Raw genomic sequence first — 25,896 nt, 5'->3', positions numbered from 1 at the left:
GTCAGTGCGCTCCCACAGGGAGAGCACCACTCAGCCAGAAGCCAGGCTCACAGCCAGCGAGCGCAGCGGCGGTGGCGGGAGCCTCTCCCGCCTCCATAGCAGCACTAAGTAGCAGTGAAACTAGCAGTTAGGAGCAGCAAGCAGGTGGGCAGTAAGGAGCGAGGGGTCCCAGACTGTGAGAGGGCACAGGCCAGGCTGAGGGGACACCCCCCCCAAGTGCATGAATACCATGCACCAGGCCTCTAGTAGATTTTATATTCCTAGGAAGACTAGTGACTAGAGTACAATCACTTTGTAAATAAAGAAAATCTGGATCCTTCTATACATTTTCTCCTAATCTCTGGAAAATCCATTGCAGTCCCCAAAACAAAGCCTCCTACTCTAAAATCCATTGTTCCTGTCCTAGAGAGCTCAGTTTTGGCAAATCTTCTGGGAAAAAGTGGAAAGTCCACAACCAAAATGGCAACAGCAGTAAATGCACTGTTAATTACACAGAAATAAGAGGTGGCTGAAATGTATTCTGCTTCTAGACTAATTTTTAAGAATTTTTTAAGGATTTTCTGGACAGGCATTCTGGCATAGCAATCTCCAGCAGTATATTTGATAGAATAGCCCTACCCCAGAGATAATTACAGCAAGGTGCTCAAGGAAGATAAATGGAGACAAATGGTCAAAGTGGTCACTGGGAAACTATTAGGAAAACAAAGCCACTGAAGAACCGAGTTCTCCAGGTAAGCGAAGAAGACCAGAGTGCTGTGAGAGAAAGCAGGAGCCCTCTGCACAGGATGCAGAGCACAGGCAAGCACAAGCCCAGGGTAGCTTCCAGCACGCTGGTTCCATTGTGGTTACCGACAAAAGCTTCCTTCATCTGCTTTTGAGACTTTTTTTTTCCTTCTTCCTGCCATGTCTGGCTGGCCTCAGCGCCCCCACCAGCAGAGAGCTGACTACATTGGTCAGGCCTCCCAGCTCCCACTGCACTGTATATTGGAAAATCTCCCCTTTTATCCGATACATTACAAATTCTTTTCTCCTACAATGCCTTTTGACTCCACAGCACGTTCTTTTCATATCTAAGTTCTTAAAATACAAATTTACCATTCCTTCCTTTTATGGCTTCTAAGTTTCTAGTCATGCTTAAAAATGCCTTTTTCACCTGGACGGTGTGGCTGTGATTGAGTGTCAACCCATGAACCAGGAGGCCACCAGTTTGATTCCCATTCAGGGCACATGCCCAGGTTGTGACCTTGATTCCCAGTGCGGGACATGCAGGAGGCAGCTGATCATTGATGTTTCTCTCTTATCAATGTTTCTATCTCTCTATCCCCTCCCCCCTCTAAAAATCAATAAAAACATATTTTTCAAAAATTTTCATGCCCTTTTCACTCCAGGATTATAAAAAATGTTATATTCTGCAGAAAGGAATGAACATAGCAAGCATGAGACTGCTATTGAAGTCTTCACTTGCCAAGACGGGCCCTCAGCTGGCATCTGGAAACTTGGATTTCAGAACAGTTCCCATCATTTCCAGAAGTGATAAGAGTGACTCACTGCGTCTAAACTGTTTATACAAACAATATGGTTTATGCTGAACACCTGCTTTCCTTTTGGGAAACTGGAATTTTGGTATGTGTTAGGCAGAAAGTGCCAATGTGACGCGCACCGAATAAAACCCCTAAGCACTGAGTCTCTACTGCATGTCTGCAGACAACATTTCAAACGTGTTGTCATGACTCGTTGCTGGAGGAATTAATGTGTGGCCTGTGTGACTCCACTGGGAGAGGACTCTGAAAAGGTTGCACCTGGTTTCCTCTGGACTTCACCCCCATGTACCTTTTCCTTTGCTGATTTTGCTTTGTGTCCTTTCCCTATAATAAATCTTAGCCAGGAGTACAACTATATGCTGAGTGCCATGAACCCTCCTAGCAAATCACTGAGCCTTGGGGTGGTCTTGGAGACTCTGACACATATGTTTATTTATCTATGTTTTCTTCTAGCTCTTAGGATTTTCCTTTCTGCATTCAAACCCTTAATCCAGCTGGAATTTTTTATTGGGGGGAGGCACATGGAGGGATATAGGAAACCTATTCTTTTTGTGGTTTTTTTTTTAATCCTTTTCACTGTGAAATTAAACATTTAGAAAAATGTATAAAACATATAGTTTAATGAATTATTATAAACACCTACTATGTAACTATCACCCAACTCAAGTAAAAATATTTATTTGAAACTTGTACAAAAAAAAGATTTCTACCCGGCCAGTTTGGCCCAGTGGTTGAGCATCGACCCATGAACCAGGAGATCACAGTTCTATTCTCAGTCAGGCCACGTGCCTCGGGTGGCGGGCTCCATCCCCTATAGGGGGCATGCAGGAGGCAGCAGATCAATGATTCTCTCTCATCATTTATGTTTCTCTCTCTCCCTCTCCCTTCCTCTCCGGTCAATTAAAAAAAATTTTTTTAAACCACTGAGATTCTTAAATTCCAAAACAACAAAATCCAGATTAGATTATGTCAACTATTACATTCATATAGCAAAAAAACTACTAAAAATAAATATACTCATTTAATTTCATTACATAATTCTCTAACTCATATTGTTCACCTCTTTAGTTTCTCTATCTAAAGTGAAAGAAGAAACCTTCCTCCTTCTACCCTCCCAAGGAAGAAACAACCAACCAACCAAGGTGAAGGATTAGCCACTGATTTTTCTGAAAATTTGTAATCATTCCTGAGAATTAAAACTATCCACTGAAATCGTTCACTCTCCAGATCTCTCCAAAAAAATATATAACTTTGACTTCCAAGTTAAGGAGGAAAGGCTATTTTCTCACAGGATTATAAAAGGCAAATACTAGTATTTCACTCACATCATCACTTAAGGAAAAAGAAACACCCATAAAGTAAAAGCAATAAATCAGTTTCCTTAGAGATGTCACCTTTTCATAACAACTTGAACATCAAAACACTCCTTGGGAAGTATGCAAGAAAAGCATACACTGTCAAAAAGAATAGGAAAAGAGGACTATAAGGTATTGAATATCCCCATATGGATTTTTTTTTTTCTTATTTGTTTTATTCTATGTCATCACTAATTTACTTCATGAACATGAATAACTTGTGTGATTTAAAAAGAGAAAACAGTTATATTTCAAGGTGACAGTGTTATCGTCCTAATTAGCCAGTTAATATTAATAATAGAAAGAGAGCAAAGGGGAGGCCAAACATTATAAGCATTAGAGGCCCAATGCACAAATTCGTGCACGGGTGGGGTCCCACGGCATGGCCAGTGATCAGGGCCATTGCGGGGAGGGGAGTGGGGGCGGCCGGCCAGGGAGAGGGACTGCGGGAGGTTGGCCTGCCGCTGCCCCTGATCAGAGCCCTGGGGGAGGGGCCGCGGGAGGTTGGCTGTGGGAGTGCACTGACCACCAGGGGGCAGCTCCTGCGTGAGCATCTGCCCCCTGGTGGTCAGTGTGCATTATAGTGACTGGTTGACCAGTTCTGGTCATAACAATCACTTAGGCTTTTATATACTATACTAGAGGCCCGGTGCACAAAATTCGTGCACTGGGAGGGGGGGTGTCCCTCAGCCCAGCCTGCACCCTCTCCAATCTGGGACATCCCTCTCACAATCCAGGACTGCTGGCTCCCAACTGCTCGCCTGCCTGCCTTCCTGATTGCCCCTAACCACTCCCCTGCCAGCCTGATTGATGCCTAACTGCTCCCCTGCCAGCCTGTTTGCCCCTAACTGCCCTCCCCTGCAGGCCTGGTCACCCCTAACTGCCCTCCCCTGCAGGCTTGATCGCCCCCAACTGCCCTCTCTTCCAGGCCTGGTCCCTCCCAACTGCCCTCCCGTGCTGGCCATCTTGTGGTGGCCATCTTTGACCACATGGGGGCAGTCATCTTGTGTGTTAGAGTGATGGTCAATCTGCATATTACTCTTTTATTAGATAGGATAGAGGCCTGGTGCATGGGTGGGGGCCAGCTGGTTTGCCCTGAAGGGTGTCCCAGATCAGGGTGGGGGTTCCCTTGGGGTGTGGGGCGGCCTGAGCGAGGGGCCTGTGGTGGTTTGCAGGCCGGCCATGCCCCCCGGCGACCCAAGCAGAGGCCTTGGTATTTGGGATTTATTTATCTTCTACAATTGAAACTTTGTAGCCTTGAGCAGAGCCAAGCCTTCTGCTCGCTCTATGGCCGCAGCCATTTCTGTTGGGATTTATTTATCTTCTATCATTGAAACTTTGTAGCCTGGAGTGGAGGCCTAGGCCAGCCAGGGCTGCAGAAGCTTGGCTTCCTCCATCGCTGGGGGCAACCCTAGCCTCCTGCTCTCTCCAGCTCCGTGGCTGCTGTCATTTTTATTGGGATTTATTTATCTTCTATCATTGAAACTTTGTAGCATTGAGTGGAGGCCTAGGCCGGCAAGGGCAGGCAGAAAGCTTGGCTTCCTCCATTGCCGGGGAAACCCAAGCCTCGCTCCTGCTCTCCATGGCCGCAGCCATCTGGGTTGGGTTTATTTGCATATTCGCTCCTGATTGGCTTGTGGGCGTGGCTTGTTGTTGTAGTAGAGGTTTGGTCAATTTGCATATTACTCTTTTATTAGATAGGCTAGATGGTCATCTCAGAAGTTTCATCAGGAAGCTACAGCTTCACACTCCCTAGGGAACCAACCACTGGTCCATTCCCTGCAAATCACTGGAAGAAGGGATTGAACAAAAGGGGAGGTGGATGCATGTGCAGTGAAGTCAAGGTGATGTAGGAAAGGTGCTTGTCTGTCAGTCTAGTCTTGGAAACAATGGATTGGCTAGAGGGTGGACCCATCAGAAGGGCACAAAATCTAAACTCCTGGTTAAAAACACCCAAGAGTTACATCTTTCTTGTGCTCTCTTTTGCTCTTGTTCACACTCTTGTTCTTGCTCTTGCTCTCTCTTGCTGCTTAAGGCCACATGGCTATGGAGAAAGAAGAGGCAAGCACATGGGCATATAGTCATGTGGCCTTAAGCAGTTGCATGGCCATGGGACATGGGACATGGGATATGGGGACTTCATACACAGGATGCTGAACTGGATTAGACTTGAACATGGAGCAGAAACTATGGCAGTGGCCTTAATTCTGGCCCTGCTGAAGACAGGATTGGACTTCTTCCATGGCAAGATGGACAAGAGATAGGACCTTAGGGGAACCCCTTTAATTTTACATCATCTATAAAGCTTTCCATGAAACCCCATCCTCTCATGGGGGCCTCAGGAAATTCTTACCCTCACAGCACCCCAAGAACTCCACTTCCACTGATAACAACAGGTTTCAGATTTTTTTTTAAATCTTCTACAAAGAACATTTTTTTCTGAATTATGAAAATAAATTTTAAATTACAAATCAAGTTAGAAGCCTTAATTGTAAGCTGAGATTAAAATGGAAAGCTGAAAATGCCTAGAGTACTGCATACTGCATCATAAAGCAATTAATAGCCTAAAGCTACAGGATTATTTTGAGAAAGATCTGTCAAGTTACCACAGAAATACACTAGACTATAATAGAACAATTTCACAAAGAAATATTCTCCCATAAATATTCTCAAATAAAGTAAATGGTATTTACTTTCCTCTGATTCACACATATGTAAATACATTATGCTCACAAGGCAGTTTCACATGGCCTTTTAAGTCTCAAAAAAAAACGTTGTGAGGTGGGCAGCTATTGTCTGCATTTATGCATAAAAAACTGGGGCTCCGGATCCGACTTGCCAAAGGTGTCCAAGCTAACAAGACACAGACTTGTAAGTTAAACTTAGAAAGGTCTTTACCCTCCAAATATACAGTACCTACCTACCTCTAAAGTATTATTTTTTAAAGTAGGTAATACTAGCTCCAACTTAACAGATGAGGAAAGAGAGCTTAGGATTCGTTAAGAATGTTGACCAAGATTACAAAGGTAGTAAGTGGCAGGGCTAGAATTCAAACTTCAGGCAGTCCAACTCCAAACCCAATGTTCTTTCTAGTAGTCTGATTATAGTAAGGTTGAGGCAGAGAATATGGGAGAGATTCTAAGCTTTACTAGACAACTATGTACCACATGACTTTGTACTCTGGCCACAGCCAGTGTGGCCACTCAATTCATCCGTTCCTCAGGTTCAGAATTGGGACCAAAGAGTTAAGCCTCCCTGAATGCCTGTACTTAATAAGAGTACGCCAGGAGAGAAATGACATGGGCATCCTCAGCCTACCCTATGGAGCACAAATCGGAAAAGCTGGTCTGCAGAAATAATAGCATGGAGGCGCAGAGAGAAGTTGGCAGAACTGATGACTTCCAGTCCTTCGTTCCAAACCTCTCTTGTTTGGAACAGGCCCCTCTTGTTTCCATAGACTCCTTGATTCCTCCATAGTAAGTGCCCCGTTTTTGCTTAAACCAGCTCACAACTGGGTCCAAGTACAAATGGAAGGTCTTAACTGGGGAAAAAAATAATTTTTAAAAAAAATTGATTTCTGAGAGAGGAAGGGAGAGGGAGAGAGAGATAGAAACATCAATGATGAGAGAGAATCATCAATCACCTGCCTCCTGCACACCCCCTACTAGGGATGGAGCCCGCAACCTGGGCATGTGCCCTGTAGAGGAATCTAACCATGACCTCCTGGTTCGTGGGTCAACCACTGAGCCACATCAGCTGGGCAAGAAATGTACTTCTATAAAAATACATTAAAAATTAAGCAGTCAACACATGCCTAGGATGAATATCAGATCAGAGAGGAAGTCCTTTCTAAGATTCTAGCCTCAAGGGACTTTCTCAACCATTCATCCCATTCATTCCCCAACTGCCATCCAAATTGATAAGCAACAGCTTATTAAGTGTATTGTATGTTCTCCCAGCCCAATTCTTTCTGTTAACCAGTCCCTCTACCGGGAATACTCTCCCAACCATCTCTTCATCTCCACACATCCAAATCCTCCCTATTCAAAGTCCAGCTCAAACCCAAAATGCTCCACACTTACACATCCCATTCTGGCACTATAAACTCCCATAGACCTTTCTACATCTCTCCTGCCACTTATGTGTACATTATGTAACTGCCCAATTTCCCCTTCACTAGCCATAACAACTCTTTGAGGTATGACTTGAATCTGACTCCACCTGACTCCCTCCATCCATCTCTAGAGCTCCCCGGGTTGAGAAACAGTGACATAAGTCTCTTAGTATCCCAGCATTTAACTCAGTGCCTCGCAGAGAGTAGTTGCTCAAATACCTGTTGAATATATGAAATCTTACTTCCTCTGCATTAGAAAAGCTACTTAGAAGTTTATACAGTTAACATCTACAGCAAGGCAACTGGATGCAAAGGGGCCACATACTAAACCTGACAAGCTCAGGGAAGGCCCGTATGGTGGACTTACAAACTCAGAGACCTAAAGTAACTTAGCATAATCTGAAATTAAAACTTAACTTAAAGCAATTTATGGTGGGTAGTTAATGTCCTAGGCTAGAGTCTTCCCTGACAAAGGTCAACTTTCACCTTACTTAAGCCTGTTTATTGTCTTTTTGCCCATAACACTAGAGACCCGGTGCACTGATTCGTGCACATTGAAAGTAATTAATTAGAAGGTGGCCGTCGGGGCGGGACTGGGCAAATCACCAATGAATTTTATGTAACCCATTAACATCTTCTCTTTTAATTGTAATATATAAAATAAGATGCAAAACTGCCATTCTCTGGTGTATTTTCTCAATCTGTTGAGATTTTCTTCCTGGCAATTGTCGTCAGTTTAGCTCAAACTCACAAAAATTCTCTACTGGTTTGAATGTTTCTTACATTGACACAATTTATAATACCTGACATCAGAACCTCTTAGAAAAGGGACTGTATATTTTTCATTCCTATGACAAGTGCTTAGGATTCTTTTTTAGAGAAAGATGATGAAGAGAAGGAGAAAGAGGATAATGAAAAAAATTCCAGAGGGTCCAATTGTGTGGCAGAACTGTTCTGCTCCAAATCAGGAAGGGTGCATAGTTACTGCACAGCGGAAATGAGAAAAGAAAAAGAGATGGAGGGAGGACGGATCAGTGAACGGGAGGAAAATCAAAGCTCCACAGCAAGGCCTTGCCCCATGACTCACCGCATCTCTAAGAGTTAACTAAATTCCTGAAATGCTTGGAAAAGGGGATCATGTGTGCATACCAGTGAGACAGGGAGTTTCATGTCCACGCTGACCTGGGTGGAACCAAAACACCATTTTTAGAAGGAAGCCCAGAAGGTAAGAAAAGCATAAGTAAAGTAAATTATAGGACATTCATAAAAACTAGATGTGATGGAGGGAGGATAAATACCCCTGAATTTTGACAATAATCTGCAATTATGAGTTTGAGGCTGAAACTATGAAGAATAAGGAAGCTCTAGCTGGCATCTAGATTTTGTATGTAATACTCATACTTTTCTGGTAAATAAATCCTGTGAATTATAAACCTAAGTAGGTACTAACTGAAAGTTAAAATCCACATATCTATTGATTCCTCTATACCATTTCAATGTACTAAATGCCACTCTAATACTTGGAAAAATCCTAATGAGGTCAACAGGAAACTTCTTGAGGAATTAATGCTTAGAATTGTAATCTCTACTCCTTAGTTTTATTGTTGTTGTTTTAAAGATTTTGTTTGTTTGTTTGTCTTTAATCTTCACTAGGAATATATTTTATTGATTTTAGAGGGAGAGAGAGGAGAGAGAAACATCAATTGGTTGCCTCCTTTACACACCCCAAGCAGAAATCAAACCCACAATCTGGGTATGTGCCCTGAAACCACTACCCGTTTTGGTGGTATATAGTAGGCACGCAACTGAGCCATACCAGCCAGGGCTACTCCTTCCCTTTTAAATACAGGATTGCTCCCTCCCCCACCTTTTTAAAAGGAACTCCGTAAATGCAAATGAACTTAAAAAGGGGAATGTCAGGAAATCTAGCACTAAATATTAAGTCGGAGGTGGGGAGAGGATCCATTCCAAGAAAGAAACAACCCATCACAGTTCCTGCAGGAGTTGCCTCCTTCTAGCCAGGGCAGTCCAAGGGGGTGGCAAATAACCCTTGCAGACAATGAGGTCCTGAGCAAGAGATTCCTACTAACACACAGTCCCTGCTTGCACCCCTCCCATCCAAAAATATGGCAATCGACAGACTATCTTCCTGTGCCCTAGCCTACCAGTCTTAGGCAGATATTCCCAGGGCCCAGGCAGATACTCCAATATGGAAACCCCTGCATCAGGATACACTAGTGACTAGATTCTAAGCAAGGAAAGGGAGTCTTTCTTCTCCTGCCACTTCAGAAATCCTAGCCATCTACATATGATGTCAGGCTACTTTAAGCCCCCTTCCAACCAACCCAGCATAGCCCATAGCAAGACCACTCCTCCCTGCTCACACACCCCATCCCGTACTGCCCCCTCCTCCCCTAACACACACACACCCAGAGGAAGGGAAGAAGTCAGAGGGCTAGCTAGGCAGAGTTGGACCAAGTGAGGAGACAGCAACCCGCATCTGTATCCTAAATTTAATAAATAAGTGCCAGACCCCAGATGCACTGAGGTCCACAAACATTCCCACCTCCCAAGGAGCCCTTTCCCTCAGAGACAGTAGCTGGCAGATACCCGTTTAGAAATCAGTGTTAGTAAACTGATGAGCAGAGAGATTAGCTTATGAAAGCTGGCTCAGAGGAGGTAATATATACTATGCAAGAGTTCAGACTGCATAAAAGTCAAATATGATAGTTCAGATCCAGCTAATTACTTAGGACAATGCTCATTTTGACGTGTAAACTCTAGAATGTTCTTTATTTAAATCCCAGCATTTGTGGTTTGACCTGCTTGCCTTCACTATATCACAATGACATTAACACATCTATTACAGGCCCAAAATCTTTAAGAAAGAAAGAATCTAAGAGTGAATAAACAATGTCCTCCTCATTTATCTTCTAAACAATTCAATTCTAAACAATTCCTTCAACCGCCCAATTTTCCATTTCTCTGTGATGGAATGAAGATATGTAAAATAACAAACGTTGTTCCAATGCTGAACTTTGATTTATAAAATATTCCATTCATTGCATCCCTCAAAATTCCACCTAAATGAATTAAGGCATCATACATCACCAACAGCAATATACATACTGAAAAACAGAATGCACTGGGGGAGGAGGAACCCAATTGTTAAGTTAGAAGATAGCAATAAAACGCACCTTTGGATTGAAGCTACAAAATCCCAGACACTCATAGTATATTCAGCCCATGACATCTGAGAATTACAATCTGAACTTACAGAGTTTCAATCAAAGGACCATCCAATATCATCCAAGAGTAAAACTGACACCATACTCTTATTCAGTCTCAGAATGAAGTAGAATCAAGTGGCTTTTCCATCACAGTGCATGACAAAATGGCAGAATTAGCACTATCCAATTACCAGAATAATACCTCTATCAATACCTCTTTTCACAAACAAAACAATTAATTCCATGATGACATTCCTGGAGCAAGTAAAATCATTTTTTGTGGTTGTGGCAGACAATGCTACTTGTAAACTTAACACTCAGTCTTTTCCTTGTGCACACTGCTAAGTAACACCTTGAAGTTTCATCTTTTTCTTGCTAACTTTGCGAACTTATGTTTATGTGAAGACAGAGAATAGAGCTTCAGGTCCATAGAAACTAACATGAACTAAACTGATTCTCTCAGGATAGCTAGAAAAGGAGAAAAGCCCATGGAGACCTAGAGGGGTAACTGTTGCTTGATAATCAATGCATTTTTAAATTCTGCTACAAAAAAAAATGCATACATCCTAAAGAACTAAATCTACTAACCTCTACAATCAATGTGATACATGGTTTATCCAGTCTTGACAAAAATCCTCTGGATCACCAAGGGTATGTTCATCCACTCGTACATATGCAATTGTATAAAGAATCTATTATTTAGAACACCGGGAAAAAAAAAACAATTAAAAGATTTATACTTACAGCTACCATTTTTTTTTATTATTTTGATTTTTATTTATCGATTTTAGAGAGAGAGGAAAGGAAAGAGGGAGGGAGAGAAAGAGAAACACAGATTTGTTGTTCCACTTATTTATGTTATGCATTCATTGGTTGATTCTTTTATGTGCCCTAACCTGGGAATGAACCGGCAACCTTGGCATATCAGGATGATGCTCTAACCAACTGAGCTACCCAATCAGGACCATAGATACCATTTTTTTTAAAGCACTTTTCATTTCTATGCTAAGATCCCCTGATGCCCCATAGTGATTACCAAATTGGAGAAAGAATAAGAAATGTACTCTATAAAAAAAAATTTACTATGTAGAATATGCTAATAATTTAAAAATACACTGGTAATTATTCACTGAAGACTAAAAAACTCTAATACCAATGCAACATATATTTTACCATATATGTGCATATGTATATATCATAAACACACAAAACCTTGCATCAAAATTAAAAGAAAGTATCTGAAATAAACAATAATTTTATAAGAAAAATATTAGTATGTAGGCACATGTTATTAGCACATTTTAACTGAGAACGTAACAGTCATAACTCTGGGAACCTTTGTTTGCCCTCTCTCAGCACTCCTAATCCCCTTCCCTGATTCTTCTTTGTCTTTTTCTCACCCCTACATATACATAGCCCCCAAACAGCTGTCCTTTGGACAATCTGTCCTTTCCCATGACTCCACCATCATCCCTCCTCTTCCCCAAGCTTCAAAACTAAAGTTCTCACACACCTACAATCCACTTGCCTAGCACTGTGCCAAGTTCTTAGCATGCATTCTCTTACCATTCTTATAACAACCCTGTAAAATAGGTTTTGTTATTTTCCCATTTTACAGATGAGAAAACCAAGACCCAGAAGTTAAATCCCTTATTTAGGACATTAACTACAAAGTGGCAGAGCCAGGATTCAAAGCCAGCTCTGACTTCAATGCCAGACAGTTTTAGCCTCTATCCAAAACAGTCTCCCTAAACAACCCAACATGGGTGCCTCAATTATTCAGTCATTCATTTAACAAATAATTTATTTGTTGAACACAAATCTGTTCTATTTTCTACTTCCACCTCCCTACATCTGTCTAGAGCAGGGGTCCTCAAACTTTTTAAACAGGGGGCCAGTTCACTGTCCCTCAGACCGTTGGAGGGCCGGACTATAGTTTAAAAAAAACTATGAACAAATCCTTATGCACACTGCACATACCTTATTTTGAAGTAAAAAAACAAAACGGCAAAAACACCCGCATGTGGCCCGCGGGCCGTAGTTTGAGGACGCCTGGTCTAGAGACTACACTCCCCCCATCCCTCTCACCTCTCAGGTAGATTATTCGAATTATCTCTAACTCCTTCCTCTCCTGAATAACCCTCATCTAGTTAGCCAGTAATTTCTGCCTATTTTAGAGATTCTAGATTATATTACCTCCTTGCCAATTCAGACCATAAATTTCCTTTCCCTGGCCACTGTGATACCCTCCTAATAAGTCTTTGCTGCTCGTGTTCTCTGGATCTTTGTAATCAATGTTACACCACTGCCACCTGTTATCCTTATAAAACAAATCTACTCATGTTACAGCCACTGCTTAAAAGCCTTTGATGGTTCTCCACTGTCTACAGAACAAAGTCCAAACTAGTTGCGTTGACATTCCTATATGAACTGGCCTCAACCTATCTTTCCAGCTTCATCTCCTACTGCTCCCCCCTAAAAAATAGCAATAATTTATACAGAGCTTAATTGTTTATATAGTGCATTTTCATGTACATTAATCCTAACAGCACTATGAGTATTTATTATCCCAATTTTATGATAAAGAAACTGAGACTTACAAAGGTAAGATACTTTGCCCAACATCCCAAATAATAAAAAGCAGAAAGGGCCAAGTCTCAAACTCCAAATCTTATCTCCTTCCCCAGTACTTCATGCAGCCATAGCACCCCCATTCCAGCATATCAGACTTACTCAAACTTTCTCGGAAAGACACATTATTTTCCAACCTCTGTCTTAGCTCAAGCTACTGTTCCCTTAGGATGGAATACTAGTATCACTTTTTGCTGTTTCCAAAGAACTGTTAGGCATTTTTCATCATACTTCACATTATTTATCCTATCTAATAAAGAAGGAATCTAATAAAGAGGGAATATGAAAATTGACTGTCATGCCATCACAAAGATGGCAGAGCCCACCATGGAGGCGGGGTTTCTGTAACACAAGATGGCTGTGCCCACAGTGGAGGCGGGTTTTTCATAACTCAAGATGGCTGCACCCACAGCGGAGGCTGAGTTCCCGTAACGAGCCTTAACGAGCAATCAGCAGGGACCTGAGGCTGCACGCCTCTGCCTGGTGGGGCTTGACAGGGGACCTGAGGCCGCGCCCCCCGCCCCAGCAGGGCTTGATGGGGGACCTGAGGCTGTGCCCCCAACCACGGCACTGGGCCGGGGGACCTGAGGGTGCGCCGGGGGACCTGAGGCGGCACGCCCCGCCCGGGGGGGCTTGACAGTGGCCCTGAGGCTGCGCCCCCCACCCAACAGGGCTTGACGGGGGACCTGAGGCTGTGCCCCCCCACCTGGCAGGGCTTGATGGGGTTGGGGCCGGCTGGGTCTGGATCTCGCCCAATAGGGGTGGGGCCGGCCGGGTCTGGGTCTGGGTCTCGCACGATATCGAGGTGCACGCAGGTGGGCAGGGACTTGACTCTGGGTCCCGCGGCACGCCCCAGACTCTGACAGGAGGAAGGTTTTCATATATATTTTACTAATTTTCTTTCATCTCTGACATTTCTATTATAGAGAAAGGGCAAATAGCAATATTAAAATATTTCCTCTAATTAATTCCCTTTTAATGTGCACGAATTTCGTGCACCGGGCCACTAGTATTTACATATAAATCTATCTCTACATTGAATTCTAAGGCCTCCAAGGACAGTGCCATTATGTTAGTCACTCAGTTTTAAAGTCTGCTTACTGACCTGATAAACATGTGGGAAAAACAAGCCATACAAGATGGCAAGTATCAAGGCAGAGACTGGTCAGACCTGAAACCAGAGATTGGATCAGACCATCTGGAACAGTGGTCACCAACCAGTGGTCTGTGGGTGGTCCAGGAGGTCTGAAAGGTTGACAACCGCTAATCTGGAGCAAAATGGATCACACCATCTGAGCTACTGGCAGTGACTACAATTTTAACATCTTCTGAACAAAGCCGAATGCCCTAGTGCCAACAATTCTCACAGACATTGGCCTTTATTAAATACTAGAGGCCTGGTGCATGAATTCCTGCATGGGTGGGGTCCGGCTGGCCCGCCCCAATAAGGGCGATCGGGCCGGGCTGGCCAGGCTGGCCGGGAGGAGCAGCTGCGGGTGGTTGGCTGGCCGGCCTGCCCCTTGGTCGAACTCCCAGTCGAGGGGATAATTTGCATATTAGCCTTTTATTATATAGGATTACATTTTACTGAAAGCATAATGAAAAACAATAGGATGAAATTGAAAGATTAGAAGTTGGTAAAAAAAAAACAACAACACAGAAATATTATTTTCCATTTTAACATTCCTATTTGATTAAGTAACCAAAATTTAAATGATACAGGCTTGCTTTAGCTTTTTGCCAAAGATCAGTTCAATTGCATGTATGGCTGTCATTAAAGGTACCATATCAGTATGCCCACAGAATCCCATTCACCTACACAGCTTACCATGGCTCATCCTCTAAAAGGCACTAGGATTCCTGGCACTGGCAGAGAGACTCTCTCAGAAGGTATTTGACATGCTGATTATCTGACCAACTTTTGCAGCTGAAGTTTCCCATGGCTGTGTCAAACGGTCAAATTGAATAGTATCAGTGTGCCTTAAGATTACAGGTTGTTACTCCTCTATGCATTGTCTTTATCCCAATGAAGATCAGATACTGAGGATGCCTTATAATTATAAAGCCCAGAATATGAAATCATTGAACAGCTGACCAGGTGAAAAGTCTCAAGTGCTTCCTTCTTTGTCTGAAATTTCCATACCCACTGCTAAAACATAACTATACGGTTAACTTTTCCATGAACTGGCAGAGGATTTTACGAGAATAACTAACCCACATGCCCTGCGCTGAAATTCATTTCATTCCAAATAGTTATACAAAGAAAGAAAACTACAGACAATAACCTTAAGTAATTCACAAACTAGATTTCAGAACTGCCCTTGTCAGAACTAACTGTTCTCTTTATTTTGGCATCTTACCTCAAAATCTATGTTCTATTCAATATACATCAGAATGTTGCCACATTTTACACACTACAAATTTATTCCAGAAGCTAGCAAGATATGGGAGGGAAAGCCATGTTGACCTTGTTGTAAACTGTATATTTTCCCTTTCGGATACAGTAAATACAGTGGTAGAGCAGAAATAACAAACGTAGGAATCGGAGAATCTGAGTTCAAGCCATGACTGTAAAACGAGGGAAGCTCCACCACTGAGAAAATAGCACCAAATTCACAGGGAACACCGCTGCACGGCTCCATCAGTCAACACGTACAAAGTGATCAGAACACATGCTTAAGCCTTGAAACATCAGCTTTACTATGATTCTATTACAATACCTGACTCCAAGTGACAATTAATGATATTTGTGAAAACAAATTCTAACAAATCCCAACTCATACCTTTTGCTAACCCTCATAACATCAATGATACTACTCCAAAAAAATAAAGTAAAATAAGACAACCCTAATTCTGCTTCTCAGGAGCTCCTGAAAAGTGTGGTGGCAAATACATTTGAAAGCAGGGATAGATTTAATTTAAACTTATAATATGTATATCACTTCAAATGTAAAGGTAAAAAATGGAAACTGTGTTATCACAGCTGTACATCTCTAAATAACAGACCTGGGAACTACAGATGATAATATTGCTTTAGCATTATAATACATTTTGGCACTTAGTTATATCATTTATATGGATTCCTCCTCTTTCTTCTCAACAGAATTATAATTCTTTTGTGTCCCTACAGCAATGTTAAATAGCCGTCAAATAGTTGAATTAAAGTAACATTTTGCAGAGAATTTAGCAAAGCATCTGACTTGATCTTTTCATCAGCACAAACACTCTGTGATGCACAGAAGTAATTCAGCCTGAAGGCTGGTTATGAGCGCACACTGGCGTCTGAGACACCTGGGATCCAACTCTACCACTGACTAGCTGCTGGAGCTTGGGAGCCTAAAGTCTGTTTTCCATTCCATAAAACAGCGATAATTTTTACCTACCTCTTAGGATTATTTTGACAACTGAAAGAATATAGACAAAGCATAACAATGCTAGTGCTGAACTATTTAGGAGGAAGTGTACTGACGCCTCCAATTTACATTGAAATGCATCAAAAAGTGGATTCATAATGCCACTGAACTGTACACTAAAAACATAGTTTAGATGATTAATTTTATGGTATGTGTATCTTACCACAATCTTTTTTAATAAAAAAATAATTAAAATTGTAAAACATAGATTGAAAGATGGACAGACATGTGATAGGGCTAGTAAAATATCAAATGTTGAATCTAAGTAGGGGTATATGAATGCTCATTTTCAACTTTTCTGTATATTTGAAGATTTTTACAATAAGCTATTAAGGAAAAACAATGCTAGCATGTTGTAGTTTGCTTTTATCATCATCTACTAGTCAGAAACAATAGCCAGCAAATAGTCAGATACTTAGCTCCTTTTTTATGGCAGAATTTTAAAAAGCACCTTTGTGCCAGCCATCTATTCTTTTATTATAGCCATTCTGAAACTAAAAGTAGTTTATTTGAAACTTCTTAAACAGTATATATGTGTGTGACTTCAAGTTAAATTATTCTAAGGTGCCAACTGCCATTTCCTGAAGAAATACAGAAATCAAGTCAACAGACATCTTTGGTCGATGATTGATAATTCAACCAAACAAAACACTGGAAAAGCAAGATTGGAACTATTTGTTCTTAACTTTTCCAGTAGCTGCTGATAAAGCCAAAAAATTACTTAACTAGAAGTAGAAGTACTATCAGCACTTTAACAGGTACCTAAAGTACAAATACATCAGCCACTTTAAAATGATATCCACTGCCCTGGCCAGTGTGGTTCAGCTGGTTGGAAAGCATCGTCTGGTACACCGAAAGGTGCAAGTTTCTACTACCAGTCAGGGCACATACCCCGGTTGCGGGTTTGATCCCTGGTCGAGGCATGTGCAAATGTTTCTCACACTGATGTTTCTCTCTCTTTCTCCCCCTACTTCTCTTTAAAATAAAAAATTTTTAAAGACTAAAATGATATCCACTTCTTCTAGTTTTGTTCCCCATTCCAAGTAGTACTTCAGATTTTAACGTGTTTATTGGTACAATAGGAATAAATATGCAATATCAAAATTTTTAATGTCAGACCACCTCATACCCATAAAAAATACTGAGGCCTGCCCTGGCCTATGTGGCTCAGTGGTTGTTTGAGCACTGTCCCATGCACAGCAAGGTCTCTGATTTGTTTCCCAGTCAGGGCACATACCCAGGTTGCAGGTTCGATCCATGTCAGGGTGCTTATGATAGGCAACCAATAGATGTTTCTTTCTCTCTCTCTCTAAAAATCAATAAAAAGATATATCCTCAGGTAAGGTTTTTTTAAAAAAATACAGAAATAAAGTGTTGGTAAGGACATGGAAAAACTGGAACCCTTGTGTACTGATGGTGGGAACATAAAATGAATGGTACAGCCACTGTGGAAAACAGTATGATGGTTCCTCAAAAAATTAAAAATATCCTGGCCAGCCACTGTGGCTCAGTGGATGAGCGTCAACCTACGAACCAGGATGAACCAGGAGGTTACCGTTGATTCCAGGTCAGGGCACATGCCCAGGGTGCGGGTTCATTCCCCAATGTGGGGCCTGCAGGAGGCAGCCCATCAATGATTCTCTCTCATCATTGCTATTTCTATGTCTCTTCTCTCTCCATTCCTCTCTGAAATAACATATATATATATATATATATATGTGTGTGTGTGTGTGTGTGTGTGTGTGTGTGTGTATGTATTTTTTAAAATAAAAATAGAATGACCATATGACCCAACAACCCCACTTTTGGGTAAATACCCAAAAGAACTGAAAACAGGATCTCAGAGTTATTTGTATACCTATGTTCATAGCAGCATTATTCATAATCACTAGAACATACAAGCAACCCAAGTTTCCATTGACATGAAACGGATGAGAAAATGTGACGTATACATACAGTGGAATATCATTCAGCCTTAAAAGGGAAGAAAATTCTGTCACATGCCATAACATGGATGAACCTTGAGGACTTGATGCTAAGTGAAATAAGCAAGTCACAAAAAGGCAAATCCTGTATGACTCCACTTACATGAGATACATAGGGTAGTCAAAACCAGAGACAAAAAGTAGAATGGTGGTTGCCAGGGGCTAAGAGGAGTTAGGGTTCAATGTATATGGAATTTCAGTTTTGCAAGATAAAGAGAGCTCTGAAGAGTCTGGTGATGCTTGCAGACAGTATGAATGTACTTCATATTACTGAATTGTATACTTAATGGTGATGATGGTAAACTTTGTTATGTGTATTTTACCACAATAACAAAAAAAAAACGGAAGGAAAAAATCAGGGAACCAGTCTCCCCAGAAGGCCTGGTGGTGCTCCAGCTCCGAACTGACAGATAAGCAAGCAACCTAGTGGCTCTCAGCCCCGGGTCTACCTCTCACCTCTCCGTCCTGCCCAGGGTCACACCCCGTTTGTTTATTTCAGCTTCCAAACGAGCCCACACTCCTCCTGCTACACCAGTTTTGTGTTAAGACAGCAAGGAACTTAATCTCTCTAAACCTGCCTCCTCTTTAAAGCAAGGATAATTCCTACCTACCTGCTTCCTAAGGTTGTTATGAGGGCAAAAAAAATGAGATCATGCACTTCAAAGTACCTTTAAACTGCCAAGCACCAAAAAAAAACACACAGAAATTATGTGTATAACTACTTTCATATGGAAAAATTCAGAAGGGGCTAAAGCAGCAGAAACTTCACCAAGCTGGGGGACACCTCACCCAGGCTGCTTCTTCATTCCACGTCAAACTCACAGGCATCCCTAAAATAACACCTCCTTTTTGTCATTCACCGAGGGGCGGCCTTGAGCAAACGAACAAACCGAAAGCATTCATCTAACCACCCCCAAACGCAATCAGAAATGAATCTTACACGTCCTAGACAAATTCCATTTTGATGACCCCCCCACCCCCGCGTGGGCCTGCACGCCCCGGGACTACACTTCCCACAAAGCACCGAGGCGAGCCCGGGCGGCGGGCGTGGCGGCCTGGAATTCAGGGTGACCACCGCTCTCCGGATCGAGGATCGCCGCCCCCTGGAAAATGGCAACGTTAAAGGTCGAGTGTGCACTGGCTCTCCCCGCCGAAAGCGCTGTCACCCCGCGGATCCTCCGGCGGCCGCCACCCTCTCTGCTCTCCCGTCCTTCCTGCTGCACCGGAGGGTCACCGCCGGTCCCTGGCCTCGCCGCGGCTTTCGGGGGTTTCACAGAAAGGCATCCTCTCCCCCGTCCCTGAAAGCGCTATTTCTAAAAACTCGCTCAACAGTTGGGGTCGGGGAGCGGGGCACCGCGGGGTCAGACGGGACGGGCTGACACTGCCCGACACCCCGGTCCGCCCGCCCAGGCACCGCGGGCAGGGGGCTGGCTCCCCCACCCCCGAGCCGGGGCGGATCGCGGGCAGAGGTGGCTCCGCCTGGGGCTCCGGTTTCAATTTCGCAACGTGACGGTGCAAACCTGAGGCCTACAAACGCCGGCGGCCGCGTCCGGCGCCCCGCCCGCCCGCCAGGCCCGGGCGCCCCAGCCCCCTGCACGCCGGGCCGCCGCCTGCCCACCGGCCCGAGCCAGCCCGCCCGCCCTCCGCCCTCCGGCCCCGCGCGGCCCCGGCCCCGGCTCGCGGCCGCAGGCTCGCCGTGGCACTTACTCAGCTCGTCCTGGGAGGCGGAGGCGGCGGCCGCAGCCATGTTGCGCCGCGGCGGGAGGGAGGGGCCGGAGGGGGAGCGCGCGGCCGGGCGGCGCGGGGGGCTCGCGGCTCGCGGGGCTGCAGCGACCCGGAGCCGCTCTCAGGTCGTTCGGTGCGGGCCGCGCGGCGCCCACGAGGCCCGCCCGCCCGCCGCCTGCGTCCTCCTCCCTGCGCGCGGCGCTCTCGCCGTGCTCCCCCCCGCGAGGTCGCGACTCGGGCGCTCTCGCCGCCTCGCGCCTCTGCGGAGCCGCCGCCGTCCGTCGGCCGAGTCCGGTGCGCCCGGCCCGCGCGGCGGCTCTGAGGGCTCGCGCCGCGCTCGCCCAGCTCACGCCGGTTTTATATTTAGAAAGAGCTGAGCCATCCTCCCAGCGGCCCCCCCGCCGGGCCCGCCGCGCGCCGCCCGCCCTCGCTCGCTCGCTCGCGGCTCGTCCTGCCCACCTGCCGCCGCCCGCCCCGCGCGCCGGAGCCGGCCCGGGAGCGCTCCCCGCGCAGACCCGGCACGCGGCGGCCTGCACGGCGGCCTGCCCGAGCCGTCCCGCCGCGCCCGCGCCGCCCGCAGCGGGCCCCCGGACGCGCGGGCCTCTGACCTGAGTCCGAGCCGGTCTCCATGCCGGGGATGCGGCGCTCGGGCCCCCGCGAAGCGAGGCGTTCGGCGGACTCTGCCCCGGGGACCGCTCGCTGCCACCCGCGAGGGGCTCCTCCGAGCGCGGGCCCAGGGCTCGGGCAGGGGGGGATCCTCGAAGCGGGGCCGGGGCTGCCTTTCGAAAGCGCCGCGGCTGTCACGTTGCCGGCCCCGACCTGAAGGCACACGCCTGTCCGGAGGAGAGACGTGGACTCGGGAAAGTGGAGCCGGGCTCGGAGTCGGCGGGAGGAAGCCCCGCCCTGCGCCTCCCGCCGAACTTCTCGGCCCCGGCGCTGGGCGCTGACTCAGTCCCGAGCGAGCCCGGCCCCGCGAGCCGCCCCGGCCCGGCTCCCTGGGCCCCTGGGCTCACTTGGGCGCTATCGAGGGCAGGTTTCTGGCGCTCTGAGGATCGAGGACGACCGAGTGAAGGGAAATCACTAAGCCCTACTAAGAGTTAAATGAACCGATTTTTTATAAAGTTCAAATTCAAGTGTGTATGTATATATATATATACACATATATATACACACATATATAATATGTATATAATATATATGTGTGTGTATGTGTATATATATATATATATATACTTGAATTTGAACTTTAAAAAATCGGTTCATATATATATGCTTCTATGAGCTATGTTTTAAAATGTGTATATTGTAATACCTACGTTCCTTTTGGTGACCCGAGTGATTTACTTTTTGATCTACCGATTTTCACTGTATACCTTCAGTTTGTCTGTGAGGTCATGTACTTGAAAAAAAAAGAAAAAAAAACGCTTGCAAAATGGAATTCAAATTAAGGGGTTGCATAATTGCAGTGCTTTAAATGATGGTACTGTCGTAACAAATTAGGTACAAGATCAGATACATTTTTTTCATAAGAGGAAGGAATCAAGATTGTACATGGGGTAAGATTGCATTTGTTCCTAAAAGTGGACATCTAGAAAGCCCTAGTGAATGTCCAGAAGATTGGAATATCATAAAAAAAAGTGAAAGCCCTTTCTTTCCCTCACCCCACTCCGCAGAGAAAACGATAGTTAACAGGTACAGTTGAGTGCACATCCTGCTTGGGCTTGTCTCTGCACACACGTATGTACAGCCCCAAATACGACGGATGGGAAGGGGATTCACAATCACTATAAAGTTCTGATCAAGCTGAAGCCGGTTTGGCCCAGTGGGTAGAGCGTCAGTCTGTGGACTGAAGGGTCCCGGGTTCAATTCCGGACAGGGGCGTGTGCCTTGGTTGCGGGCACATCCCCAGTAGGAGGTGTGCAAGAGGCAGCTGATCGATGTTTCTCTCTCATTGATATTTCTGGCTCTCTATCTCTCTCCCTTCCTCTGTAAAAAATCAATAAAATATATGTTTTTTTAAAAAATAGAAAAAAAATAAAGTTCTGGTCAATATTTCCCCCCATAAACATTCTTCCATGTTAATTCCAAGAGCTGTACACCACCACACTTTTTGGTCATGACTTCATAGTACATTAAATTAACCAATCCCTTCTTTGGAGGACATTTTGGCTCTTTTCGTTTGTTGTTGACACAGTCAATACACAATAAACTATTTTCAAAGAATACAATATTGAAGTGTATAAAGTAAAGGTTGTCCCCTACCTCCCTGCCCACCATCCCCTCATCCCTAGAAACAATTCCTATTAAAAGGGGTGTACACAACCTTTTCTGACTATTTCTATGAATATATAAAGTGGCTGCACCAAGGACTGGTTTGGGGAGACTTTGACTTTGCATAACCTCACATAGATCCTTCTAAAGTCATTGGAAAAAAAATAGAGAACCTAAGTTTTTAAAAAAAAGTTAGGCAAGTTTACTTCTAGACAAAACCAGCTAGCAACTCATCAGTTCCTCCTACATAGAAATTCCAGAGTCCATGTGTATGCAAATTATAGATGTGTGTACACAGATTTTTGTTTTGACAAAAATGAAATCATACTACACATATTATGAAACTTTATCTTTTCACCAAACGATATATCACAGTTGTCCTTTCCTATCAGTAATGATAACAGTAGCTAATACTAATGAGCAAGGCGCTGTTTAAAGTGTTTTACTTGGATGAATTAATTTAATCTTAGTAACAATCTTATGAAGTAGGGATTTTTATGACACAGCTGGTTGAAGAACGTATCGAAAGTGCCACAACTGGATGCCCTGCTGGTGTGGCTCAATGGTTGAGTGTCAACCTATGAACCAGAAGGTCACAGTTCATTTAGATTCCCAGTCAAGCCTGGGTTGCCAGGTTGCTTGCTTAGTCCCCAGTAAGGGGCCTGCAGGAGGCAGCCGATTAATGATTCTCATCATTAATGTTTCTATCTCTCTCTTCCTCTCTGAAATCTGTTTAAAAAAAAAAAAAAGTGCCACAACTGGAAAGTGGTGGAGAGAGTATTTGAACCCTAGCAGTGTGGATCCAGAGTCCACTCTTAACCACTATGACCTGTATTTCAGAACTACCTCCTTCTTTTAAATGGCTACATACTAAATACATGACAAAATTTATTTAATCATTCCCCTACAAATGAGTATTTAGGTTGTCTACAATTTTTTACTATTGAAAACAAGGCTACTGTAAAACTTTCTTATACATATATCTTTATGAAGTCACACATTTCTATATGTATATGTGAAATTGTCAGGCAAAAAACAACTTATTACAGATAGTAGTTAATAGCCGCTTACAATGGTGCTTAAAATTCCAGTGGCTTTATTATATACTTCTAGCTTTTATATATATATATATATATATATATATATATATATATATATATATATATATATTTCATTGATTTTTTACAGAAAGGAAGGGAGAGGGACAGAGAGTTAGAAACATCGATGAGAAAGAAACATCAACCAGCTGCCTCCTGCACACCCCCCACTGGGGATGCGCCCGCAACCAAGGTACATGCCCTTGACCAGAATCAAACCCGGGACCCTCCAGTCCGCAGACTGACGCTCTATCCACTTAGCCAAACCGGTTTCGGCACTTCTAGCTTTTTTAAATAGTTGCTTCTCCCTTCAAACTACTTATAGTTTATTTTTCCCATTACATAGCTTCATCTTTTTTTGTTTGTTTGTTTTATTTTTATTGATTTCAGAGAAGAAGGGAAAGGGAGAGAGAGGTAGAAACATCAGTGATGAGAGAGAATCATTGATCAGCTGCCCCCTACATGCCCCACCCTGGGGATTGAGCCCACAACCCAGGATATGCCCTGACTGGGAATCAAACCATGACCTCCTGGTTCATAGGTCAACACTCAACCACTGAGTCACACCAGCTGGGCATAGCTTCATCCTCTTACTACACACTTTTGTTTTGAGTAGTGGCCTTGAGATCCTTTCTATCTAGAATTTACTTCAACATTTAAAAACGGACAAGAAGGCATTGGAGGAAGGGAGGGGATGAACAGGGGACAGAGAAGAGACCACTGAGAAAAGAAAATAAGATATCACAAAATCAAAGAACTAAAAATGTGCCTCTTACTCCTTAAAAGTCCCCTATCTCCTTTTGTAGGCTTAGTCACATTAAATGTATGCACAGTTCTAACAAGGTAACTAATCTCCTTTCCATAGTCCAAGGAGATTAGAAGCAGAATATCAAAGAGTGCTCTTCTGGGCAGGTACATGATGACAGAAGTGCTAATAGACACCCTAAGAAATAAGAAACAGGAAAACTATGAAAAGAAGCTATAAGAATTCAAAAAGCAAAGCATGCTGGGGTTATTTATAAAATACAAAAGCACTGTCCACCCCATAGGCGCTGAAATTATTTCACTTGAATAATTGATGTTCATGGCCTTAGTCCTGACATCAAGAAATAGTAAAATTATGCTTAGTATATCAGCATCAGAAAACAAGGGAGTATGAAGTATATTTTACCAAGCTTTTCATCTACAATGGTTATAATAAGCAATTCTAAACTACCTAGAAAATCCAGCTATCCCAAATGATTCAATTATCCATTCCCAAAAAGTTCCAAACAAGCCAAAATTCTATATTAATAAGCCTCATATGGTATTTATTTTGGTTGCTGAGTCAGAGACAGGGTCCAATCTACCAACAGAGTTCACAACACTAATGGTTCCTTTTTGCTCTTTTCAGTCAGTTATTGATTAAAGAATATATCACTGCATATCTATCTATATAAAAGCCTAAGCGACTGTCCAACCTGTAGCTATAACACACAATGACCACCAGGGGGCAGATGCTCAACGCAGGAGCTACCGAGCTGCGGTGACTTGGCAGCTGCGGTTCTCGGGTGATGTACGAGGAACCAGAAAGGAGGGAGCCCGATTCCAGGGTGTATCACCTGAGAGCTGGCCTCTCTCAATCCAGGACCCCTCAGGTGATGTTGGAGAGCCGGTTTCAGCCTGATTCCCCACAGGCCAGGCCAAGGGACCCCACAAGTACACGAATCTGTGCACTGGCCTCTAATAAAATCATATTATGACTCAAAACATTCTAAAAATCAGACTCAGAAACATCAATCTCTAATCACAATACTATAGAATCCTTCCATTGTGCTCTCATTCTTGTGGATTTAGAGTACATTTTAGATCATCACCTCAACCATTTGACTGCTTCCTGGTCTATGTGTCCTCTTCTGATACCACTTACTCCATTTTTAGCTGAAATCCCAAAGATGGCAATGAAATATATATATATATATATATATATATATATATATAGAGAGAGAGAGAGAGAGAGAGAGAGAGAGAGAGATTTCAGAGAGGAAGGGAGAAGGAGAGAGAGAGAGAAACATCAATGATGAGAGAGAATCATTGGCTGCTTTCTGCATGACCCCCACTGGAGATTGAGCCCACAACCTGGGCACGTACCCTTGGCCAGAATCAAACCCAGGACCCTTCAGTCTGCAGGCCGATGCTCCATCCACTGAGCCAAACTGGCCAGGGCAGCAATGAATTCATACTGGCACTTTCTTTCCTTGGTTTCTATCTCACAGACAGTGCCAATCAATTCCCAACCTTAGGCAAACTTCACCATTCACTTTATTTTTTACTCCCAAATATCACTGGGGAAAAAGCAAAAAGCTGACCTGGTACAATATATTACTCTACCTTGCATTTCAGAGAATGAGGCAACCTTTCCATCCCCCACAATAATTTTATACCAGTGCAATATAGTTTTACCTTGAAAGTCTTACTGTTCACTTCATTCTTATCTTCAAAATATATGTATACATATTAGAATATTTATAAATTTTTCCATGGTTCTTTTAAAA

The 25,896-nt window shown here is 43.7% G+C and overlaps 1 protein-coding gene and 1 pseudogene across 6 annotated transcripts in view; both read right to left on the bottom strand.

The window, feature by feature from the left end:
• Positions 1-20,907, bottom strand: part of ECPAS (Ecm29 proteasome adaptor and scaffold) — a 102,505-nt gene extending 81,598 nt beyond the window's left edge. The window contains exons 1-2 of one of the 5 annotated variants that reach the window (XM_079789853.1): positions 20,603-20,903; positions 10,829-10,932 (exon numbers count right to left, since the gene is read on the bottom strand). In XM_079789853.1, coding sequence (XP_079645979.1) covers positions 10,829-10,850 — 22 coding nt within the window. In that variant the 5' untranslated portion in view covers positions 10,851-10,932; positions 20,603-20,903. Of the gene's footprint in view, positions 1-8,097; positions 8,193-10,828; positions 10,933-19,976; positions 20,400-20,602 lie in introns of those variants that run through there. The other 4 variants (XM_079789854.1, XM_079789856.1, XM_079789852.1 and 1 more) reach the window with 4 other exon arrangements.
• On the bottom strand, positions 4-6,987 carry LOC307111076 (phosphatidylinositol-glycan biosynthesis class W protein-like; annotated as a pseudogene). The gene is made up of 2 exons: positions 6,979-6,987; positions 4-1,030 (listed from the first exon to the last, which is right to left on the bottom strand). The product of its transcript is annotated as a phosphatidylinositol-glycan biosynthesis class W protein-like (transcript).
• Positions 20,908-25,896: the final 4,989 nt, after the last annotated feature.

Source organism: Cnephaeus nilssonii (genome assembly GCF_951640355.1).
Source record: "Cnephaeus nilssonii genome assembly, chromosome: 14".
NCBI lineage: Eukaryota > Metazoa > Chordata > Mammalia > Chiroptera > Vespertilionidae > Cnephaeus > Cnephaeus nilssonii.
This window is presented reverse-complemented; position numbering and strand designations above follow the sequence as displayed.